Here is a 23,507-nt window from a genome sequence, read left to right on the forward strand (position 1 = left end):
AGGTTTTCCGGTTTTCCTTTAGCATTTAGCTTTTCTTTAATGTTTCTTTCTCAAATGATTGTATCACTTTACATATGCTTGTAATTCATGGTCTCATAAGTCATTTTAGCCTTTTATAAATGTTAATAAATCATTTCATTTTCTCTCCTTGTCTATCCCTCTCCCTCCCTACCTCATCAATTGCCCATTTGCATGAAACCTAGGCTACCACATTTAATAGCCCTAATAGCCCCTCACAACACACACACACACACACACACACACTCTCTCTCTCTCTCTATGTTCATAGCCAACTCTCCACACACTTCATGAACAAACTTCCAAGAAGCAAACTAAGGCCTAAATTGGTGTCGCCGAACCCACACCCTAAACCTTGCACACATACCTTGTGTTGCATCTGAGTGGCTTCTTCTCTTACTAACATACCCCTTTTTTTTGTTTGAGAAAGGCTTGAAATTTGAAAGATGCCTCAAAAGTGTACCCACTGTTTGAACCCACACACCCATGTACACATCCACATGCTCAAAGCACTTGAGATAACAACCCCATAGGCACCAACATAGAGTTGTTTGCAAGAAATTTGAGAGAGACATTGTACCTTGTCCTCTAGAAGAATGTGTTTTTAATAAGTGAGCTATCTTGTCGCGCTTTTACGACACAAACATATGCTTGCTGTTCACTTAATAATTGCAATCAATCCATAGTGTTTCACAGCTTTCACAATGCACTCAAATGTGCCACGTGGGTTGTCTATATCTTCAATATGCAAAAACTTGTTGGAAGGCTTTTGCCAGTTTTGTACACTCTACAGCAAATAACAATGTCATGCGTATTTAAGATATGTATGATTGTGATCAGAGACCATAAGGTTGGAGCTTTTGACTGTATGCAATAGCATGTGCAGCCACTCATCCACATCAAATCATGGTTTCTAAAAGAGTGTCAAAAGCTAATTTGAATAGCTTTGCAATCTTCATGCTTTAATCTTGAGCTTTCCCACTCACACCTCGGGTAATACAAAGGGCATATAGATCTACATATGCTTGCAGACTACCATACGTAGCAAGCATCTACCCTTAATGGGAAAGGTAAAGAAAACCAAAACTAGCAAGATTCATTTCCAAAATCATGTGCCCATAAGTAGCCATAGCTAGATTAGTTGGTCATGATCGATACATAGATAACACACGTACGCAGTGTGTGTGTGATCAATACCTACAACCTGCACAATCCTGTAGAGAGAGAAGAAATTGAAGTGAAAATGGGTCGATAAAGTGAAAATGGGTCGATAGATTAGCACCCTTATAACATAACTCTAGGCTATGCATAAAAATATACCAAGAGTTTTGCAGGACTAAAACCTATGCATGCCATTGAAAGCTTGTGCTTTAGTTAGTCGTATAACAGAAATCTTTATGCTTGCAAGAAGCTGGATTCTCTTAAGGGTGCAGAAAGCTTTGATGATAGAAAGGCCAGCAGCTGCAAAACCTGCTATTTGGTATATAGAACAACCAGAACTTGCAGAACAGGCCGTTCTGTATTTGCTGCCTGACAGATATATGACAAAGTTCTTCTTGTCAGATAGATTATCGTTGCATTAACTATTTCCAACTTTAGGCGGCCAGAGAAGATAATGAGAAGAAATTTACTTATCAATTGGCAGCTTCAAACATTCATGTTGAAAAGCGAGCTCAGATAACTCTACACTCTGCAACTTCATATATACATGTTGAAAAGCGAGCTCAGATAACTGTATACTTTGCAGGCTTCATAGTTACAGGTTGAAAAGTTAGCTAAGATGACTATACCATTGGCCTTATACGGTCACATGGGCAAAAATGTATCGTACTTGAACAACGCTGGAATAATACATAAGCCTGCAATTGTTATGAGCTATCAGTATCAGAGGAATAAGACAAGATGATGGATGGAAGAAGATACAGAGCAATAGTATTTGCTTCAAGTAAGCTTTCAGAGACATGCTGCTACTCTTTTTTCTCCCGAGGCAGTGGCAAATCAAGATCTGATACATATGGCTCACGACCCTTCTGCACACAAAAAGCAAAATTTTATACGGATCAAACTTTAATCATCTTTGAAGCTGTGCCAGGTTGCTCACTATTTCAGCAGTGTGTATTCTATGCGTGCAGATTTTTGCATATTCAAAAAATGCAGAGTTAGTTACCCACCCAAACCCAAAAAAAAAAAGGAAAAGAAAAGGGGGAAAAAAAAAGGAGACATCATAGAGCAGTGGCCTTGGGTAGATTACCTGTCCAGATGGAGTGTTGACCACACCACCACGGGTCCATGTGGTTAGAGGATCAAGATTCTTTGGATCGTATGTTTTCAAGGGGTCTCTAGGCAGGCCAGCCCCTTCATTAGGTGGCACCTTAGAGAAGTCTGGGGGATTGTTTATTACCACAAAACCTCCTAAAAGGCCACCAACAACAAGGAAACTAAGTCCAGCTAAAAATGGGAACTTCACCACAACAGGGTCAATACCCAATTGAGCAAGGATGCCTTTCCCAGTCAGGACTTCCATTACAACACCTGCCTGCACATAGACATAAGCTAATAAAAGTCAATATAAAATAAACACCTTATGAAGTCATAGAACTCATATCTAGACAAATGCAGTCTTAAGTATATAGGATAAATTGGGACAAGCTAGAAAGAAAATTTTGAAAATCAGATATGCACAGCATGTGACATGGGTATGTAAGTGCTGGTAAGACTCAACTAGTTAGATACATAGAAACCATGCAGAAATAATTGGCAATCATATGCCATGGCAAGCACTGCACTCTGAACCGCTTTGGGACCTCCTTTGGCTGGCCGCCACCATTGTTGACTATACAACTCTAAACAAAAATCTTCTGGTAGCCTGTAGTGGGTTATCTCAAAACATTTTAGCTATTCTGATTGTCTCAAGCAAACATGAATTCATACTCTTGCTTTCTTAAGTATACTAATCACTCTCAAGGTACAAGGCACCATATCATCATCATAGTCTGAGGTTCTATAGGATTTTTGTTGCATCCTTTATTTTTCCTTTGAGACTTGTAATTTCTGTAAATATTCACTTCAACCGTCTGGTTGATCTGGCTGATCCTTTACTGACCAGAATCTTGCTGCAACAGTCTGAAGACTGAAGTAGATCCCAATCCAGCAAATGATATCCGAAGCTCAACCATTCTCAGCCCATTTCTTCTATTTCAAGCTTGTGAATTAACCCTGCTAATGGGTTGGTGCCCCTTACCAATCTGCTGCAATAATACAATCAGAAAATCTGTACTGATCTCCATCCAACATGGCAGGAAAGAGAGAGGAAGAGAAAAATTTGTTTGTGATAAATAGGGCTCTTCTAGATATTTGAAATTTTGATATGATGCCTAGGGTCTGATAACAACAGAACTTGGCAAAGGTCTGATACTTTGCCTCTGAGAGAAGCATGTGTTCATCATACATCAGGGATAATTAAAGATCCTCCATCATCAAGCGAGACAATGATGGACATCATCCACCAGACAATGATGGACATCATCCACCGGACTCCAATCCGTTCATCAATTCAAAGGTCAAGATTAAAAACCCAAAGGATTGAACTCTTCCGAAATGCCATTGTCTGCAGATCCTCTTAAAAACTAGTGGTAGCTTGGCTCTAGTCAAGCTTGGTGGAAATGATAGGGCCAGAATCCAGATAATTCACCAACAAGCATATGCTGCCACCCTCCTGTTTAAGCATACTACCACATCAAAGGGAGGAGAGCTCACCCAAAGCATTCTCTTGGCCAGTAACTCCTTTAACCAGCTTTTATCTTTTCAAGCTCATTCTTGCTCCATTTGTACGAGTTCTTTGGACACCCAAAGGGCAGTAAACCACAATTCAGCAAACACTTAATTCAGCAAAACAGTAAATTCAGCATCTTAAAACACACTCAATTGGAGCTAGGGTGTCCCTGCACCACACATGAAACTCAGTGGCGTCCAAGCCTTTCAGTATTTGTTTAGATCACTGAAGTATGCTCCAAATTAGTTACAATAGGCTGGATTTCCAGCAGTTTCTCATGATGCGACTAATCCACAAGTGTTCAATGACTTTGTCACCTTCATTGCTGGTCTCTAGACTCTTACCAACTCTGGACTTCAGAGACATCCGGCTAAAGACTTCAACCCCTCAATTCAAATTAACGACCTATTCAAAGAAATTTCACAATTTCTTTGACATTCTTGCTAAAAATTTTGGGGCTTTTGCCCAATTTGCAATCCCGCATGTGAATCTTCATTGGAAACGCTGACATTGCACAATTTCATCGACATTTGTGCAAGAAATTTAGGGATTTTTATTTTAGAGGCTCCGGCACAATCACGAGGCAAATTCCAACCATTGTTTGCTATTGGCGCACACCTCGAGGTGACATTACTACAGAAATTCAAGTTGTAAGGTACAAATTTTTTCAAATTCTTTGAAATTTTAGAAAGAAATTTGGGGCTTTGCTTGACACGCATTCCAAGGCAGCAAACAAGCGGTACAACAATATTTAATTGCTGTTATAGTCAAATTGAGCAAAGAAAAATTGAAAAATTAAGTAAATTTTGGTAAGAATCGGCATTAGTTGCTGTAATTTGTACTTTTTCATGGCACGCATTACGAGACCGTACAAGATTTGTGCGAGCAGTTGCTCAATGTGGATGAAATCATTTAAGATGCCGAATTGGTAAACATCACATTGAACTCTCTTCCAAAGTCGTATCTTGGTTTCCACACCTCTTTGATGCTGTCTTTGAGGGGGGGATAGCAACCCCTTACATTTGTGGAGTTGGAAGGCCTCTTGTTGCAAGAGAAACTGACTCGAAAGAATGTTGCATTGCGTTCAGGAGATGTGGCTATGCTTTCCAAGTTCAAAGCCAAAGGAAAAGTTAAGTAAAATGTAAAAAATCAACAAAAGGGTGATACTAGATAGCCATCAAATAAGGGTGTCCAAGACATAGAAAAGTCTAAAAAGAAGGGAAAATGTCATTATTGCAAAAAGCCAAGTCACTATAAGCGATTAGCCAAAGAGAAGAAAAAGGACTCCGATTTGGCTATTCAAGAGACATCAACCAACAAATCTACTTATGGTGATGCTTCAGCCAACTTTGTGAAGGAGGACTATTCATTTCTAACTTGCAGTTATGGTTTTTCAATGGTTAATTCAGTATTTAATGCTGCTAAAACACAACAAACATGATATTTTAACAATGGAGCTTTAGAGTACATCACTTCTAAGAAGTATTTGTTTTCCTCTTTGCATTTAGCTCTTGCTAGAAAGCATGTTATATGTGCAAAAAGCAGCAATTATGATATTTGTGGCATTGAAACAATCACTATTACTGCTGTAGATGGTTTTGACTTCATGCTTCTAGATATCTTGTTTATGCTTGGTATTACAAAGAACTTGTTGTCTATCTCTGCTTTTAACAAGCATGGCTTTCAGGTCATCTTTGAGAATGACAAAAGCATTGTCAGAGGCAAGGAGTGGATTATGCACTCAGGCTGTTTGGGACCCTGTATAAGGGTTCGTTTTTGTTGGATACCTATGGTGCACTGTCTCATGATGCTTTGGCAGTCACTACTCTATCACCCGCTATGCAAAATGTGAAGCTATGGCATGCCTGCTATGGACATATGAGTTTTAGGAGTTTGATGACCCTTCAGAGGTGTCATATGGTGGATGCATTGCCTCCAATGGAGACTCCACCTCCTCATGCATGTGAGGGATGTATTTTGGGCAAGACGCACAAATAAGCCCAAAAAACATGGTGGAATGCTTATTGTCTGGAAATTGCAACTTATTTACTTTGATGTTTGAGGTCCCATGAGGATTTGTGCACTTGGAGGTCATCTTTACTTTGTTACATTAATTGATAGACATGGGTATGGGCTGAAATCAAAATATGATGTATTTATGCATTTTAGACATCTTATTGCAAAGTTTGAGGTTGAAACTAGCTTGAAAGTGCAGACACTTCATACAAATAGTGGCATTACGCATCAAGCCATTGTTAGAATGACTCTTTGCATAATGGTGTTGTTGAAAGGAAGAATTGCACTCTTATGGAGATGACTCATTGTATGCTCAAAAGCAAGGGACTGCCTCATAAATTTTGGTTAGAAGGCCTTCAGTGTGCAAATTGTGTGTTGAATCATGCAACCACTAAGGCACTAAAGACAATCACCCCATTTGAAGCTTGGCATGGCAAGAAACCCAAGGTTGACTACTTTCGGGTGTTTGGTTGCATAGCCTATACACATGTTTCAAAAGAGCTTTGTGGGAAGCTTGATGACAAGGCTGTAAAATGCATATTTACTGGCTACAGTTTGGAAAGCAAGGGCTATCGTTTGTATGACCTATGCACCAAGAAAATTTTTGCCAATAGGGATGTCATATTTACTGAAAATGCTGCATTTTCACACAATCAGTTTCAAATGCCAGCCACCCATGACATTGGTGATGTCTTTGAGAGTCTCTTGTTACTTTCTTTGGAGTCCGTGCCTGATGTAGATGGCAGGACAGACACAATACAGCAAGCTGTTGCTGCACCATATGCACCTAAACAACAAGGTATTGCTGATGGTTTGCCACATGTAGTGAAAGATGCAAAACAGCATGAAAGGGCTGTTGTGAATGCACCAAAAACAGTCCTAAGATGGCTATTACAAACTCTCCAAGAGAGTAAAATCGATACTCCTTAAGCTCAATGCACTAAAAGGGTTGCTAGACATGCAGCACGATACAGGGGGAGCCCATTTGGCTGATTTTATGGAAGTAGATGATTGTGGTGAGCATGTATTTATGAGCTCCCTATTGGATGATGATGAGCCTACTTCCTTGGATGAAGCTCAACAAGATGTACATTGGATACAAGCCGTATGAAACCAGCCTTCCTTCCATGGATGGGTGGTAATTTCTTGATTATAACTTAGTTACAACAACAACATTTATCACAAAACTGAGAAATAGAAATTAACTTACATTTATCGGACAATGGACACCCTATTGGCCCCAAAACCAACGTCCCTTTTGGTATTTCTTCAACTTAATTAAAGAAAAAGTAGATGTACAATGGAATTCTCCCAATCCCTTTCGATATTTCAACTCTCCTTGCTATCCAAAATGACCAACAAGTTTTCATTCTGATTTGCCACTTGATTCAGGTAGTCAATTGGCCTTCACCCACTTTGATGGAGATGGAAAATGCCCCAAATTCATTGATTTGTTGGTCCCTCCACTTGAATTTGACAAAAAACAACTTCAGCTCTATTGAATCCAAGACTAGAAACACAGAGTGTACGACCACGACAGAAACACAAAGAGACAGACATAGACACAGAAAGTAAAAGTCAAACCCTAAACGCAAAACTCAAAACTCAAACACAAACAGAAGAAGGGAGAGAAGAACACAACTCTGAAGCAAATGAATACTGCAAATGAATGTAAGAGTGTACACATACTCAAGGGCAAAGCAGTGTGTCAAAGAGTGACATCCACCGAGAACAGATCCCAAGTACTGTGACCACCAATCGGAGTGACGGAGTGAGAGAAACACCAAATGCTAATTACCAAAATGTAAGGAGATTGAGGTGACTGTAGAGAATGATGCCTGATGATGTGGGCAAAGTAGCAAAACCTAGCAATAGAATGCTGCAACAAAATGCTATAATAAAACATCTCAGTAAAATGCGGCAGTAAAACGCAGCAATAGAAAGCCGCAATAGAACGAGGTGATGGCAGCAATCGCAAAGGCTAGGCTACCGCCACGTGGTACGAGACTGATGGCTGAGATCTGCACACAAGGGTGAGAAACCTACACGGGAGAGATGAGGTTGAATGGGGACAGCCTGTCTATTTATAGATGTTGAAGGGTGCCCCAAAGAATTAGGGTTTTTGGGGGACCACTGAAACTCTCTCGGACCTCTCCTTGTTTTAGAGTTTTTCATTAATTAAGTGTGTTTTGAGGTTGTTTAAGAATGCTAATCAACTAACAAGCGTGTTTTAGCTCAAGAGTCCCTCTTAGGCCCAAAACTGAGCCGAAAGGTTAGGCTAGCCACTTTGATTTTTACTTACCCCAAGGCGTTCCATCCCAAAGTAGTCAAGGCATCAAACAAAGGGTGCACATCGGCTACCCAGTGGCCTACCTAGACTACAAAGGCGATGGTTATCTTACCAAGGGAGTCCAAGTAGTCACCCCAGAGAGGATAGGGCATCGGACAAAGGGTGCACGTCAACTGCCCAGTGGCTTACCAAGCCCTAAAAAGGAGGATGAAACCACATGAACTTTTTTTTTTTTTTGGGAAAAGAAGCTAATGTCAAAGACAAAGTACTGAAGCCTATAGAATACCAAGAAGGTAGAAACCCCCTCTCAACTTAGATATATATGCCGAAGAAGGAAGAGGAGCCAGATGTCGATCTTCATGTGGTGTCGAGAACCATAAGGAATGGAAGAAGATGATGAAGATGAAGTGGATGAAGCACCCTCCTGGAAGAGCAAGGTAGAAGTCACCGCCATGATAGCATCGAAAGAGATGCTACACGATCCACCTTGGGAGGGAAAACCACCATGCTGGAAGAAGAGCAAGCACTCCTAGGATGATGAAACCATGAAAGGAACGGTGCACATCTCCACGTCTCTAGCCCAAGTAGGACCAAAGCATTCTGCAAGTTAGCCCTAACTGAAAGACAACCCCCTACAAAAGAGATAAGAATCTGCAAACACAAAGGCCAGTGGTGAGATGCTCCAAAGCAAAACATAACAAAGAGAAAATCTAACTAAAAAGACAATGCAATGAATATGTATGTGTGTGAGTAAATGCAACGGAAGATTGAAGAATGGAAAAGCTAAGGACAATGAATCCTATGGGCCCAACTCTAAGAGTGAAAAATGGATGCTAAATTGACCTAGGCTATCCTAAAGGACCTAGAGACAAGCTAGTTTAAGAAGGTGTTCACCATCACGAACGTCCAGTAGTAAGGCTTTGCCAAGGGAATGCCTATCGAAGTGGAAAGGAAGGTAAGATGAATGTGCACTAAGTGCAACGGAATCGGAACCTACAAACTAATCAATCAATCCCTCAAGGGTAGTGAAAGAGACTGTTTGCTGAGGCTATGCTCGGGCCACATATCCAGTAGTAACAACGGGTGCTGAAGAAGCAGATGAAGCAGGAGCGGAAGGCATAGCCCCATTGGACTATGCAATTGCAGTGGTCTACCGAGGCTTTTTAAGTGGAAAACCTTGGGCCTTGGAGCGACACTCCTCATCCACATGGCCTACTCTCTGACAATGTGCGCAAAACCGGTTTTTCTTAGGGAGTTGCTGCCAGATAGGTCTAGATTCTTTTATTTCATTTGAGGAAGATGGATGTATTAAGTGCAACAGGATTGGAATCTGCAGACCAATCAGCCAGTCCCTCAAGGATAGTGAAAGAGACTGTCTGCTAAGGCTATGCTTGAGCCACATGTCCAGTAGCAACAACGGGTGCTAAAAAAGCAGATAAAGCAGGAGCGGAAGGTGTAGCCCTACTGGACTGTGCAGTCGCAACAGCTTGCTGAGGCTTTTTAGGTTGAAAACCTTGGGCCTTTGAGCAACACTCCTCGTCCACATGGCTTGCTCTTCTCTGACAATGTGTGCAAAACCAGTTTTTCTTAGGGAGTTCAAAGTTGTTGCCAAATAGGTCTAGATTCTTTTATTCCATCTGAGGAAGAGAAGTCACCCTTTGATTGGCTTGCCTTTACATCTTGCGAGTTGTTGCCACTGTTGGTTTTTCCTCTCGAAGAAGAGGCAACCAATCCCCTTTACTCTGAATAGAGCTGTGATGAGGATTTCTTGTGGACTTGATCATGCAGCCTTACATAACGCAAGAACTGGTACTCAAACTCGTAGAAGGTTGGCAATCGAGGCTATGAGATGATGTGCTGAATGAAATTGAAGAATTTTTCGGGCAACTTATTTAAGAGGAACATAACCTGATCGTCGTTTAACTTTGAAGAGTCAGTAGTGGCGAACTTGGCGAGTAACTGCCTATATACAGCCAGCTTAACTTTCAAATCATCCCCTTCCTTAATAGAGAACTCTTGAAGCTCTGCAATAACTGAGAGTGAAACTCAGAAAGCAATCCCTACATCAGCTCAACATTGGCAATGGCATTGCGGCCTCTCCATTGATGGATGTAGTCAGGGCCAGCTAGTCGAGGATCCGGCATAGGCTCTAGACCAATGACCAGGTCCCAAAGACCCTGAGACTCAAGCACTTGTTACTTGAAATTCAGCCAAGTGGTGAAATTCGACCCATTAAAATGAATCTTATTCGTGAAGGCATTCTTAGCCATTGCAACAGAAGTAGTAGTGCTCGGAGATGGGTAGTGTGAAAAAGTGTAATGGGGATAAGATGGGGGAGTGGAGTGCACATGGGAATGGGCTCCAGAGTGCCCACCAAGTATGCGGATAGTGTGCAAGGTGGATCCATAGGTAGGGATGGACTGACTAGGCATGGACATGGTAGCCACATGAGTAACCCAAGGAGGTGGGATGGGAACACGTGGAGCAAAAGATGGGAATCCTTGCGGAGAGGTAACCCAAGAAGAGTGTGAAGACGTACCATAAGCTAAGGATGGAAACCCCTACGTCTGAGTGGTCATGTGAGATGTGAAGTTGGGGATAGTGAGGGGAATGCCCATCACAGTCATCCCAGGTGCTATGAATGTGCTCATTTGCAAAAAGGTGAGAGGCACTATGTTAAAGGGTGGCATTTCCCCTAACGAAGAACCATGGTGCAAAGAGATAGAGAATGGGATAGAGAAGGAAAAGGTGCTTGCATGGAATTAAACCCCATGTACATAAATGACCAAATGGCGCACAAATTTCGCCCAAACAGCAAATTGCATAGGGCCCAATGTGCATCAATGTTGAGAAATTGGGTAAATTTCAGCCCAATTCTTGCATGTACATGAAAAGCCCCAAATGTCAGAGGCAAAATGTCACAAATTCTTGCAATTTCTGAGATAAATATCACTATTTGTCTTGCTCGTATCAAGTCTGGACAAATCCCCAAAATTTTGGCACAAATCTGCCCAAAATTTTGAACTATGCTTACACGCACGAATGCCCACAAAGGAATGGGGGTAAAAGGGATTTTTTAAAAGAAAAAACTGATTTTTGAGAAAAATATGACAGGGAGGGGGTTCGTTGACCCGCCGACCTAGGTCATGACCGTGCAGTTGGCGGCCGCCACGCGCTAGAGCCTCACACGGCGCATGTCTATCATCGTTCGTGCGGCAGCGTTGTCTGCCTGTCGCCTTCTGCAAAACCAGCTGCCATCACCTTCTATAGCCTAGTCACGCCAAGACCAGTGGTCGTCAAAATCGTTCACCTGCAACTACCTAGTCGTTGCATGACCTGCAAACGTTCGTCAACGTGATGCTTGGCACCACACGTTTAGCAGCCCGTTGTAAGTCCGACTCTGTCTACTGAACATCTGACTTTTGCACGACTGTTGGAGCATTCAACACAACCTATGCTCTGATACCAGTTTGAAGTGAGCAATGTGCAGTGGCAATGCAATGTCCGGCGATGATAATATCTGGTAGAGAGCAAAACGTGAGCAAGAGTAGAGAGTGAGAGTCGGAGAGAGATGCACAATGTTCTTGGGTACAATCTGTTGTGTGTACCTCTTTAGGTTTTAGATAAATATATATTTGAAAGTACAAATGTGCTAAGGGTGTGTTCACACCCGTGCACATATAAAAGGCACGATGACCCTTTATTCCCAACACTATCTACATTATTATTTGGGGATTGAGTTCACCCAAAATCAGTATGGTATCATCATATCACAATCACAGCATGTGGATAAGATGTTACATAGGTTTAGTATGCAAGATTGCAAACCTATGTGCACTCCTATGGAGCCAAGCTTAAAGCTATCTATGCATGATGGTGAAGAGATATCTGATGTTGCAATTTACAACCAGGCTGTTGGCTGTCTTATTTATCTTTGCAACACACACCCTAACATTCAATATGTAATATCGATGGTGAGCAAGTATATGCATAGCCCACAAACTATACAAGCTATTAAGCAGATCTTTAGATACTTGCAAGGTACTCAACCACATGCATTATTATTTCCCACAAGGAAAGACTTGCAATTATAAGCTTACAGTGATTCAGATTGAGTTGATGATGCAGACACTAGTCAATCTACTAGTGCACATAGTTTCTTTCTGGGCTGTTCATGCATTTCATGGCTAAGCAAGAAACAGCCTACAATGGCTACCTCATCTTGTGAGGCTAAGTACAGGGCAACCTTCATGGCATCAATGAAATGTGTATGGTTGAGCAGATTGTTGGCTGATCTACATTTATACCATTGGACTACATCCATTCTTTCTAATAGTCATAGTGCTATTACAATGGCTTCTCGTGACCAAGTTCTCAGAAAGTCACTTTCTCTACAAAAAATTGTCCAAAAAGTATAAGACCAAGATCTCAAGACTCAAAGAAGAAGAGAAGATCTCAGCATGAGGTGCTGTATACCTTGTTTCAACAAGGTTTAGTTCAAAATCTTCAGCATTACCTAAAGAGAATGGAGATTTAGAGCTGCCCAATGGATTCCTCGTGATTGGAGGAGAAGATTGGCTCCCGTCAAAGCATTCTTCATGGCTGAAACTCAAAATGTCTACATTAAAACTGATTTAGCAGCCATCAAACATGGCATGGGTTGCTGAGAGAGAGAGAGAGAGAGAGAAGCCTTCATTCTTGGGTGGTAATTTACTTGATTACAGCACACAATAAATTCATATAAACTAAATTTAACACTTTTCCACTTCATAATAGACTATTGACAATTGATTGGCCCCTAAATTGGCACCCCTTGCAGTGTTTCTTTAAGCTATATTTGAAAAATCTTGTAGTGAAATTAGGAATTGGCTTCAATCCCCAAGAAGTGTCACACTTTGTCCCGGATTCGAAAGATATGCTCTCAAATCCCCACTTACTCTATTGATCGGACTAGTCTCTCTACAAATTCTGAAATTTAGGGCTATCGCAATGACCAGCAATAGAAATTCTCAAATTGCCCCTTGATTCCAAGAACTTTCTGGCACAAATTGGGTCTTTAACACTTGCATGAAAACTGCTTTAGGTGTAGATAGGCAATCCTTTTTAGATTTTTTTTTTTTGCAAGTAAAATGTGGCTAAATATATTACTCATAAGGCTGATTACAATGGAGTGCTCATGCTTAATAGACTAGCTAGAGAATCCTTTTTAGATATGTTGTAATTTCTAAGAAATACAACAAATCCCTCTGTCACAAAGTTGAGATTTATTGGCATGCTTCCCTAGATTGCTGAGAAATGCTAATTACAACAGTATTCAAGTCTGACTTTAGGCAAACAATGCTGAATTTCTTCAGTTTTGCTGAGTTGAGAGAGATGTGTTAGAATTTGCCAATTCTATGGACAATGCCCAATGTAATTTGTGTGGTGTGGACACTTATTAAAGTGTCAATGTAAGGTGTGTACACCTAGTGTCTTAGAAACTTAAAGTAATGACACTAGGCTCTAGAGTAAAATAAAGCTAACTCTAGTTAGTTGGTGGAAGGCTGGTTAGGTCAACCCTTGACCTAAACATAAGTTGTACTTTTACTCTATCTTTCATTCTAGCAAGTACGCTCTACTCTCTTTGCTTCAGCTCACTCTCTTGCTGTCATTGTCTCTCCTCTCTCTCTCCATAGCTAGCTGCCATTTTCCAACATCTGGTTTCAGAGCAGCTCATACACGTGGATTCCGTTTAGCCACCGTCAGCCGATGCCATCCCACCCAAGGTCCTACTGCTGCCAGCTTGGTTATCAGCTCAAGGAATAGTTTTCAGCTGCTGTGAGGTGCTGCTGAAGTGGAGGAGGAGCTATAGCTGAGCCGTCTCTTGTCTACTCCAGATCTGTCCAGTTCAGCCATCAGCTCCAAATCCGTCCATTTGCTCCAGATCTGTCCAGCTCAGTCATCTGCTCCAGATCTACTGTTTTCAGCCTGCGCGCAGCCCTGCACGCAGTCCAATGTGCAATCCCACACGCAGCCCTGCACGCAGTCCGAGGAGCTGCTGTTTTGGAAGAGCTGCTGCTGTTTTCAGCTCTGCTTGCCATTTTCTCAGTCTTACCTGCCAATTTCTGCAAACCCTAAAAAGTGCAAAAACCCTAATTTTCAGATTTGGGTTTTTCTCAAAATTTCTGGAATTTCCAGTCTATTTCAGCCATCTCTTCTCGAATCTCAGCTCGTGCTACCCAAAAATTTGGGGCTTTTGCTAAGTTTTAATCCCGGAGTTCGAATTGACAATCAATTTGAAGAAATTTCTCAATTTCTTGGACATTCCCACCAAAAATTTGGGGCTGTTGCTCGATTGGAGGCAATTTGCGCAAATTGTTACCTAACTCATAGACATTGCACAATTTCTTCCACATTGGCTCAAGAAAATTTGAGGCTTTTCAAATTTTTGGATCCGGCATGCATCATAAGGCAAATTTCAGCTGCTATTCATTGTTGACACACATCCCAAGGCGACATTTTTGCAAATATTCCAACTGTAAGGTAAAATTTCTTCAATTTTGTTGAAATTTTAGAAAAAAAAATTTGGGGTTTTTGCCCGACACGCATTCCAATGCAAGCAACAAATAGTACAGCAACATTTAATCGCTATTACAGTCAGATTGGGCAAAGAATTTTGGGAAAATTCAATAAATTTTGGTAAGAATCAGTATTAAGTTGTTGCATTTTGTACTTTTGTGGGCACACATTTCGAGATGGGTATGGTACAGCACTATAGTGCTATAATTTATTGGCTGAATGCTGATTTGGGTGGCATTGTGCACACTTTGGCACTTGTGTTACAATTTGATACTTGTTTCTTAATCCTGTGGGGGATTTTGGTACTCTGAGTATACTCTATACTTCAATATTGAAGTATTTGGCTGCAGATTTTTGTCTATCATTGACAGCATGGCACGTCAAGGGAATCACTTAGGAGGACAAACTTGATGGCTCAAACTACCCACTGTGGAGTTTTATGGTCCGTAACCTTCTTGTGGCGAAGGACTTGTGGAACTATGTAACAGGTAATTTGCAACGACCAGGAGGTCTTGCACCTTAGACACCTCAGTGTAACGCTTGAGGATAGGTTACTGGTGCTGATGGTAGTGGTATTGGTGTTGCTACTGCCACTGCCCCTCCTCTCCCTCCTACCAAGGGTCATAGGAAATGAGACTCAAAAGATGCACATGCACTTTCTTTGATTGCCTTGTTAGTAAAAAGGGCACCTTACTCACATACCGAATTTGTGTGAGCAGCTACTCAATGTTGATAAGGTAATTTAGGATGTTGAATTGGTAAACATTACACTGAACTCTCTTCCAGAGTCATATCTTGGTTTCCACACCTCTTTGATGTTGTCTTTGAGGGGGGGCAACAGCCCTTACATTTGTGGAGTTGGAAGGCCTCTTGCTGCGAGCAGAACAAACTTGGAAGAATGTGGCATTGCGTTCAAGTGATGGAGCTATGCTTTCCAAGTTCAAAGACAAAGGAAAAGTCAAGCAAAATGTAAAAAATCAGCAAAAGGGTGATGCTGGACAGCCATCAAACAGGGTTGTCCAAGACACACAAAAGACTAAAAAGAAGGGGAAATGCCATTATTGCAAGAAGCCCAGTCACTATATCAATGAATGCAGAAAGAGATTGGCCAAAGAGAAGAAAAAGAACTCCGGTTTGGCTCTCCAAGAAACATCAACCAGTAAATCTATTAATGATGATACTTCAACCAACTTTGTAAAGGAGGACTATGCATTTCTCACATGCAGTTATGATTCTTCAATGGCTAATTCAGCATTTAATGCTGCTGAAACGCGGAAAACATGGTATTTTGACAGTGGGGCGTCAAAGCACATCACTTCCAAGAAGTGTTTGTTTACCTCTTTACATTTAGCCCCTGCTGGGAAGCGTGTTACATGTGCGAACAATAGCAGTTATGATGTATGTGGCATTGAAACAGTTACTATTACTGTTGCAGATAGTTGTGATTTCATGCTTCTAGATGCCTTGTTTGTACCTGGCATTACAAAGAACTTGTTGTCTATCTCTGCTTTTAATAAGCATGGCTTTCAGGGCATCTTTGAGGATGACAAATGCATTGTTAGAGACAAAGAGATGGATTATGCACTTAGGCTGTCCGGCACCCTGCATAAGGGTCTATTTTTGTTGGATACATATGACATACAGTCTCATGATGCTTTAGCAGTCACTACTCTTTCACCCGCTATGCAAAATGCAGAGCTATAGCATGCCCGCTACGGACACATGAGATTTGGGAGTTTGATGACCCTTCAGAGGTGTCATATGGTAGATGCATTGCCTCCAATGGAGACTCCACCTCCTCATGCATGTGAGATCTATTTTGGGCAAGATGCATAGGTTTGCCTTCAAAAAGCATGGTGCAGTGCGTGTTGTCCAAAAAATGCAGCTTATTCACTCTGATGTTTGTGGTTCCATGAGGACACGTACACTTGGAGGTCATCAGTACTTTGTTACATTTATTGATGACTACTCTCAGTATACATGGGTAAATGGGCTGAAGGCAAAATCCAATGTGTTCATGCATTTCAAACATCTTATTGCAAAGCTTGAAGCTGAAACCAACTTAAAAGTGCAGACACTTTGCACAGATAGAGGGGGGGAGTACATATCTCGTGCTTTTGAGACATATTTGCTTGATCATGGCATTACGCATCAAGCCACTATTAGAATGACTCCTCAACAAAATGGTGTTGTTGAAAGGAAGAATCGGACTCTTATGGAGATGACTCGTTGTATGCCCCACACACAAAGAAAGTCTTTGTCAGTAGGGATGCCCTATTTGCTGAAAAATGTTGCATTTTCACATGATTAGTTTCAAATGCCAGCCACCCATAACATTGGTGATGCCTTTGAGGGTCTTTTGCCCCTTACGGAGTCTGTGCCTGTTGTAAATGACAGGACAGACTTAATACAACCAGCTGTTGCTGCACCATATGCTCCCGAACAGCAGGGTATCGATGATGGTTTGCCACATGCAGTGGAAGTAGTACAACATGAAAGGGCTGCTGTAAATGCAGCCAAAACAGTCCCAAGATGGCTGTTACAAACTCTCCAGGAGAGTAAAATGGATGCTCCTATACCTCAATGCACTAGAAGGGCTACCCGGAGATTGTCTGGTCTTTTGAGAGGCCTTGGCTGGTTGATAGCGGAGCTTCCGGTCATATGACTCCACGAGGCAATTTTTTGCAAGATCTATGCCCTTCTGAGGGTTCAGTCATTGCTAGTGACATTATATCGGTGCCTATTTGTGGTGTTGGTACTTTGTCTTTATTTCCCAACCACACGTCAAGCTCCCTTTCAGAGGCTCTTTATGTTCTGGACTTGGGCTTTCCACTCTTCTTAGTTTATGGCCTTACTAGGCTTGGTACCTGAGGTATCTTCACCAAGCAGGCCATTTGTATTGAGGATTCTACTACGAGGGCTGTTATCAGGACAGATTGGCAGGAGAGCAAGCTTTATAGACTCCATTAAGCATTCCCCTTCTCTTATGCAAGGTTCTCCGAGGCAATTGTTTAACGTTACACTTGTTCTTGCTTGTACACCATCTTTTCCATAGGTTCCTTCCATCCCCCACCTGCTCCTCTGGTGGTTCCCTCATACCTCCCATCCCTTTCAGAGGGGGATAATCTCGGTGATGTGGCTGTGGATTTCCTAGCCCCTAGTGTTCCAGGAGGGGTTTCCCAAGATTGTAAGGAGCTTCTTCATTGGAAATCTTCATTGATGGACTTCATCAACATTGTCATTCCTCTTGCCACCCCAAGATCTATTTCTCCCTTGGTCTTCCGCACATCCAAGATCTAAGAGGAGGTATTAACAAAAAATGTTTGTCATGCCTTGTCATCTCCTACTTGTGAGCCTCAGTCTCAGTCAAATAAGGACTTTAGGAGCTCTAATTTGTCTATCACTTGTTTTGACGGTGGAGGTAGCTCATTTTGGAATACTCAATTTATTTCATTTTAGTACATTTTCTCCTCCAATCGGGATTTTATGTGCATTTCCCAAGCAGTTTCTCATTCTTCAGCCTACCTCACCTGTCGAACGTTGCCCAACCTTTCTGGGATTCTACTAAGCATTTCTAGCCTTTTTACCAGTATTAAATATTGGTTGGCCATATTTTTTGGCCCCAATTTCAGATCGGCTAGTTTTTGGGATACTTGGCTATTTATAGCCATTTCCCACTTAGTAATCAAATATATTATCATCTTTCCTCCTTCCTTGGCACGTACACTCTCCAACTCCGTCATCCTTCTTTCGTCTCCGGTGCTACTATCATCATCAACTTGATCTGGTGCCCTCACTCACATCGTGGGCTGCGAGCAGGGACTGATTAGTACTCCTCCTATATTCAACATTTGTTTCTTGTTCATTGCAAGTTTCTTTTCTTCTTTTCTTGCACATTGTCTCTCTCTCTTCCTTGATGTTCGAGTTCCTTCTTCCGTTGCGCACTCTCACAATATCAACATTGTACTTGATTCATTATTTCATTCACTCTATGTTTTTGAATTTTGTGTCACAATGTTTGCCATACGCACTTTGTGTTCCTCCCCAAAAAACCTACCATCTCTTTGTATGCTATCCATAGTTTCCAGAAACGGAACGGCCGTTTCTGGCCGTTCCCATTTCTAGGAAACGGCGTTTATGCCAGACAAGGGATGGGCAGGATAAAACCCCCAAAACAAGCTGCGTTTCTTGGTCGCCTGCATATTTCGTCTCTCCCCCTGCTCGTTTTGGACTCTCCTACTACTGCACCTGCTTGAACTGAAGCAATCGTGCTTGAATTGCTGCACATCAGCCTGTGGTCACTCAGTAACGTTGAAAGCTCTCTTCTCGAGAGGTGACCTTCAGCTGTGAACATTCAACTTGTTTTCCTGTATATTTCAAACCTGAATGTCTGCAATTTTCAGCCAAGATATATGAAATTGTTTATCCTGCCAATTGTGTGTGCACTATTTCAACCTTGTGTGTCATTTGTTTGTGAACATTCAGCCTGTTTCATGCAAATTTCAGACCTGAATGTCTGCAATAATCAATTTTCAGCCAAGATATATGAAATTTTTGGTCCTGCCAGTTGTGTGCACACTATTTCCGCCTTGTGTCATCTGGTAAACATTCAGCCTGTTTCATACAGATTTCAGACCTTGATGCCTGCACTAATCAATTTTCAGCCAAGATATATGAAATTTTTTGTCCTACCAGCTGTGTGCACACATTTCAGCCTTATGTGTCATTTGTTTGTGAACATTCAGCCTGTTTTGTCTTTGCAACAAGAGGGTAGCACAAGTGTGGTTGGACCGTCAAAGAGAAGTAGGGCTACATCAAATCCTATTGCAAGTGCATCCGCTTCAACCTCAGTCTCTGATTTACGTGCGACGAGGACTCCTTTGCCTCAGCCTAATGTTTCAAGTGCTCCTAGAGGTCTATTACAGAGGGCTAGCATACATGTTACTATACAAAAGCAAGCCATAGCTAAGGCAACTCGAGAGTTGATGAGATTGTTCATTAGATGTGTTATTCTCTTCCATGTGGCTAAAACAAAGCAATGGAGGCGAACCATAAAAGCCATCAGCCACATTGGATGTGAATGGGAGGGCCCATCCTCAGAGACACTACGCACACGGGAGCTCAAGAAGAAAAAGGCATACATTGAGGTTCAATTAGAGCCATTGAAAGATACATGGAAGAAGTATGGGTACACCGTTTTGTGTGATGGATGGTCTGACGCCCGTAGGAGAAATGTGTATAATGTCATGGTCTCATGCTGTAAGGGCATTATGTTTGTGAAGGCCATTGATGCCTCTTTGTCACACCTTATAGTGACAGGTGCATTTCTATGGCAACATTTGCGAGATGTCATCTTGAAAATCGGGCCTAAATATGTTGTGCAGGTTGTGACCAATAATGAAAGCAATTGTCTCCATGGACAACATGTTAGAGGAGGAGTTTCCAAGCATTGTATGAACACCATGTACTTCTCATTCCATTGATCTTTTGATTGAGGATATAGGTAAAATTCAATGGGTTGAGGCCATATTCAGCACGGCCACAAGTATGGTCAATTTTGTGAGGAGAAGGCCCAAGGTTCTTACCATATTTCGCTCATTTAGCCACCTTGAGCTCTTAAAACCCTCCACCACCAAATTTGCCTACATCTTCACTGTGCTTGAGAGATTAGTACGCGTTCACAAGGAGTTGGTGCACACTATATGGTCTGATGAGTTCACGCAGTGGAATGAGTATGATTATCCAAAGACCATGGCATTTCAGTGCAACGTCATGAATGATACTTAGTGGAAAGATGTGGAGGCTATGGCGAGAACTCTCAATCCTATCTACACAGTGCTATGCATTACCGATATGGAGGGTAGCACTATGGGTCTTCTTTATGAGTATATGGATAAGATAGAAAAGGCTCTAAAAAAAAATAACTTTTTGCTCTCGAACAAGTAAGTAACTCTTGAGTCTTTATTTTACAAATTGATATTGTATGTGTGAATTTTGAAATTTAAATAACTATTCTTGAGACTTGAATTGACATTTCTTTAATGTTAACATCTTAAGAATTGCTCAAATCGTAGCTATGTGAAAGAGGAGATGGAATTGGTTTCATAGACCAATTCATGCAATGGCCCATGTCTTACATCCTCTTTGGCGAGATAATGAGCAGAGTGAGTGTAAGGAGCTAGAGGAGGGATTCATGGGGTATATGACAAAGGTGACAGGTGGCGATGTGTCAATACTTCAAAGGATTGAGGATGATCTTTTGACATTCCGCAATAAGAGCTTGCATTTTGGTAGAGAGACTACGAAGTTGAGAGAGACTCAACTTCAACCTGTCTCATGGTGGGAAAAGTATGGAAATTGTGCACCCACATTGGTAATTTGCAACCCCAAGATTTCTTTTAATAATTATACATAATCACATATTTGTAATTTATTATCACTGGCATTTACAGCATAGTTTTATTCTTGAAAGTTGAATCTTAGATTCTTATGGCTCCGTTTGTGTTTCTATTTGAATGATGATTTATAGAAACACATTGTTATACGGGTTCTCACAAGATTGTAGCTCAGGCCCTTGTGAGAGAAATTGGAGTACTTGTAGCTCAGGCTCAAGACGGGTGGTGATAGCAGTGTGATGGTCATTGTTTTATTGGGTTTAGGTTCCTTGTCAAACTCGACATTGGATGTTTGAGAGTGCACAAAGGAAGCAGTTTATGAACATGGAGAAAGAGGGGAAGAGAGAGACAAGAGAACACAAAGAAGCAGAAATAAATCTGCAATGATTAGAATGATGAATACAAGGCTGCTACAGTCAGCCCCCCCATGCTGTTGGGCTGCATATGTGAGGGCATCGGAATGTGGCAGAAGAGTGTTGAGAATGTGGGCAATAAATGAGAGAATGGAGGCAACTGATCTATAGCCCTGATAGCAGCCTTGAGATGGGCAGCACGATAAATAGGCATGTGAATCAAAACTGGCCAACCTGCTGCCCATAAGTGGCATAAAACAATCAATCTGACCTGCTGCACAAAATGTGAAAAATCAGGCAGCCCTGGACTGCCATGCGGCAATGCAGGAAAGGCATACAAAATCAGGGCAGTAATGACCACAATCAGGCTACAAATTACCATAAACGTTGGGCTGGACAAATGTACACATGCACAAACTGTCAGAGCTAATCCATCTCCATCAGACTTTAACAGAGCTCACAACGAGGAGATGGCATGCATGAAAACATTAAATGCTAACACCCCCACTTAGATCTTGGAAGTGGTTGACTCTCCAATCAAAAGTAGCAGTTCGGGTCATGATCCAATCTCCTAAAACCATGCTTGAGAAAGAAGTGGTCAATGCTTTAGGCCGTAGAGAGCCTTACAGAAGTGATATACGTTACCCTCATTGCCTGGCAGACTAAGACCTGGAGGCTTGCCTAGCTGCTACAATCATTCTTGACAATCCTGATGCCAATAACTGCAGGGTCACCACCCACACGAGGTCTTGTCCCAATGATGAAGTAGTAGAGCAAGGAAGCTACTGTGTTTCCAGTGTCTGTTTGCATGGCACAAGAATAAGTTATAGCAGTCCTCAATGGGTGCATAAGCCTATACCTCATATGAAGACTGTTTTCCTACATGAACAAGGTCCCCAGCCCAAACATTAGATGCCCGACCGGTGGCCATAAAATGCCATGAAGAGCATCATTACATGGCATTTTACATCGTTGCAAAGCTCCCCTTGTGCGTGTTTGGGTATTTTCGACTTATCTCAGAAAAAAGAAAAAATTTGCAAAGAATGTTTATGCCGAGATGTTCACGGAAAACTGTTCTGGGAGCTGATTCAAAAAACCTTCAACTTGGGACGTACAGGAATAGCTTTCATGATTGGTTTCCCCATTTTGATAGCTAAAGTGCCTTCTTATCTGAATGTAGTCTGATTATAATCTACCATTCATTAGTGCTCTTCTTGCTTCCTTTCATGATTTCATCAGGGGACCGACTTACCACAAACCCGACCATCGCGAGTCTGCCCACTTCTCTTTCTTGCTTCTTACCGAATCCAAACCATGTCCCTGGCCCTCCTAGCCCAAATTTTGATTGCCCTTCCTCGCCGGGCCCATTGTCGCTCGCTGTAGCCTCGACTGAAGGGAAACAGATTAAAAAACGACAGACACATACACACAGGGATCATTCAGTACAGCATATGTAATACTGAAGAGAATTGGAAAGGTGAGAGAGTGAGAGATGCGGCATCTATACTTGCTCTCTGCCTCCGTCGTGTTTGCAAGGGGCAGAGGCCGATGGAGCGATGGAGACAGGGGCGAAATGCAGGTGAGGCTGATGGGAGCAGGGGGGCAGACCAGAGAGAGCTGCAGCCGCAGCAATGCACCACAAGGGAAGCCATTGTTTTACACGCACACACACACACACACACACACACACACACACACCGGTCACAGCAGGGAGTCTGTCTCTCTCTCTGCTCCACACTGCAGATGAAAACAGGGTGTACGCACCTGAGGCTCTTTATGTGCCACGTGTCCGCCGCATCTCGCTGCATATAATTTTTAATTCCTTTCCCACATCCCTCTCTCGGGACCATGTACATATTATTCCAATTCAGAAAGATGGGGGCGAGTTCCTTTGTCGAACGTTAAGAGCCTCACCAGATATAGCAGGCTCAGGTATCGCACTATCAAAATCATCCCAAACTTATTTCTAGATTTCAAACCTACTTCAAGAGAGTTTTTTCATTCTCTCTTTTTTTCTTGCAATCCTGGGGATACCCTAGTGGTAAGCCACTTGTTTTTAACCCACCGACTCAGATTCAAATCTCCCCTTTAATATTCATATACAA

General features: G+C 41.9%; 1 protein-coding gene and 1 pseudogene across 2 annotated transcripts; one reads left to right on the top strand and one right to left on the bottom strand.

Annotated features, from left to right (window-relative positions):
* Positions 1-1,644: 1,644 nt before the first annotated feature.
* LOC148032347 (photosystem II 22 kDa protein 1, chloroplastic-like) lies at positions 1,645-23,152 on the bottom strand. Of its 2 annotated transcripts, none has more exons than XM_087682979.1 (4): positions 22,910-23,150; positions 22,655-22,791; positions 2,270-2,554; positions 1,645-2,048 (listed from the first exon to the last, which is right to left on the bottom strand). In XM_087682979.1, the coding sequence occupies exons 1-4, from the start codon at positions 23,052-23,054 to the stop codon at positions 1,986-1,988; spliced, it is 630 nt and encodes a 209-aa protein (XP_087539105.1). In that variant the 5' UTR covers positions 23,055-23,150; the 3' UTR covers positions 1,645-1,985. The 2 variants fall into 2 exon arrangements, with proteins under 2 accessions (XP_087539105.1, XP_087539106.1); XM_087682980.1 differs by having other exon boundaries at positions 1,692-2,045; positions 22,910-23,152.
* On the top strand, positions 19,864-21,069 carry LOC148032348 (uncharacterized; annotated as a pseudogene).
* Positions 23,153-23,507: the final 355 nt, after the last annotated feature.

Source organism: Lygodium microphyllum, chromosome 8 (assembly GCF_053477565.2).
Source record: "Lygodium microphyllum isolate KBCC chromosome 8, Lygodium_microphyllum_v1.1.10, whole genome shotgun sequence".
Taxonomy (NCBI): Eukaryota; Viridiplantae; Streptophyta; class Polypodiopsida; order Schizaeales; family Lygodiaceae; genus Lygodium; species Lygodium microphyllum.

Excerpts from the sequence above, each read along its gene's own strand:
- LOC148032347 (XM_087682979.1), bottom strand. The coding sequence starts at position 23,054 with ATGGCTTCCCTTGTGGTGCATTGCTGCGGCTGCAGCTCTCTCTGGTCT. Across the intron at positions 22,792-22,909 it reads ACGACGGAGGCAGAGAGCAA|TCGAGGCTACAGCGAGCGAC; the intron begins GTATAGATGCCG and ends GTTTCCCTTCAG. Across the intron at positions 2,049-2,269 it reads TCAACACTCCATCTGGACAG|AAGGGTCGTGAGCCATATGT; the intron begins GTAATCTACCCA and ends TTTTGTGTGCAG.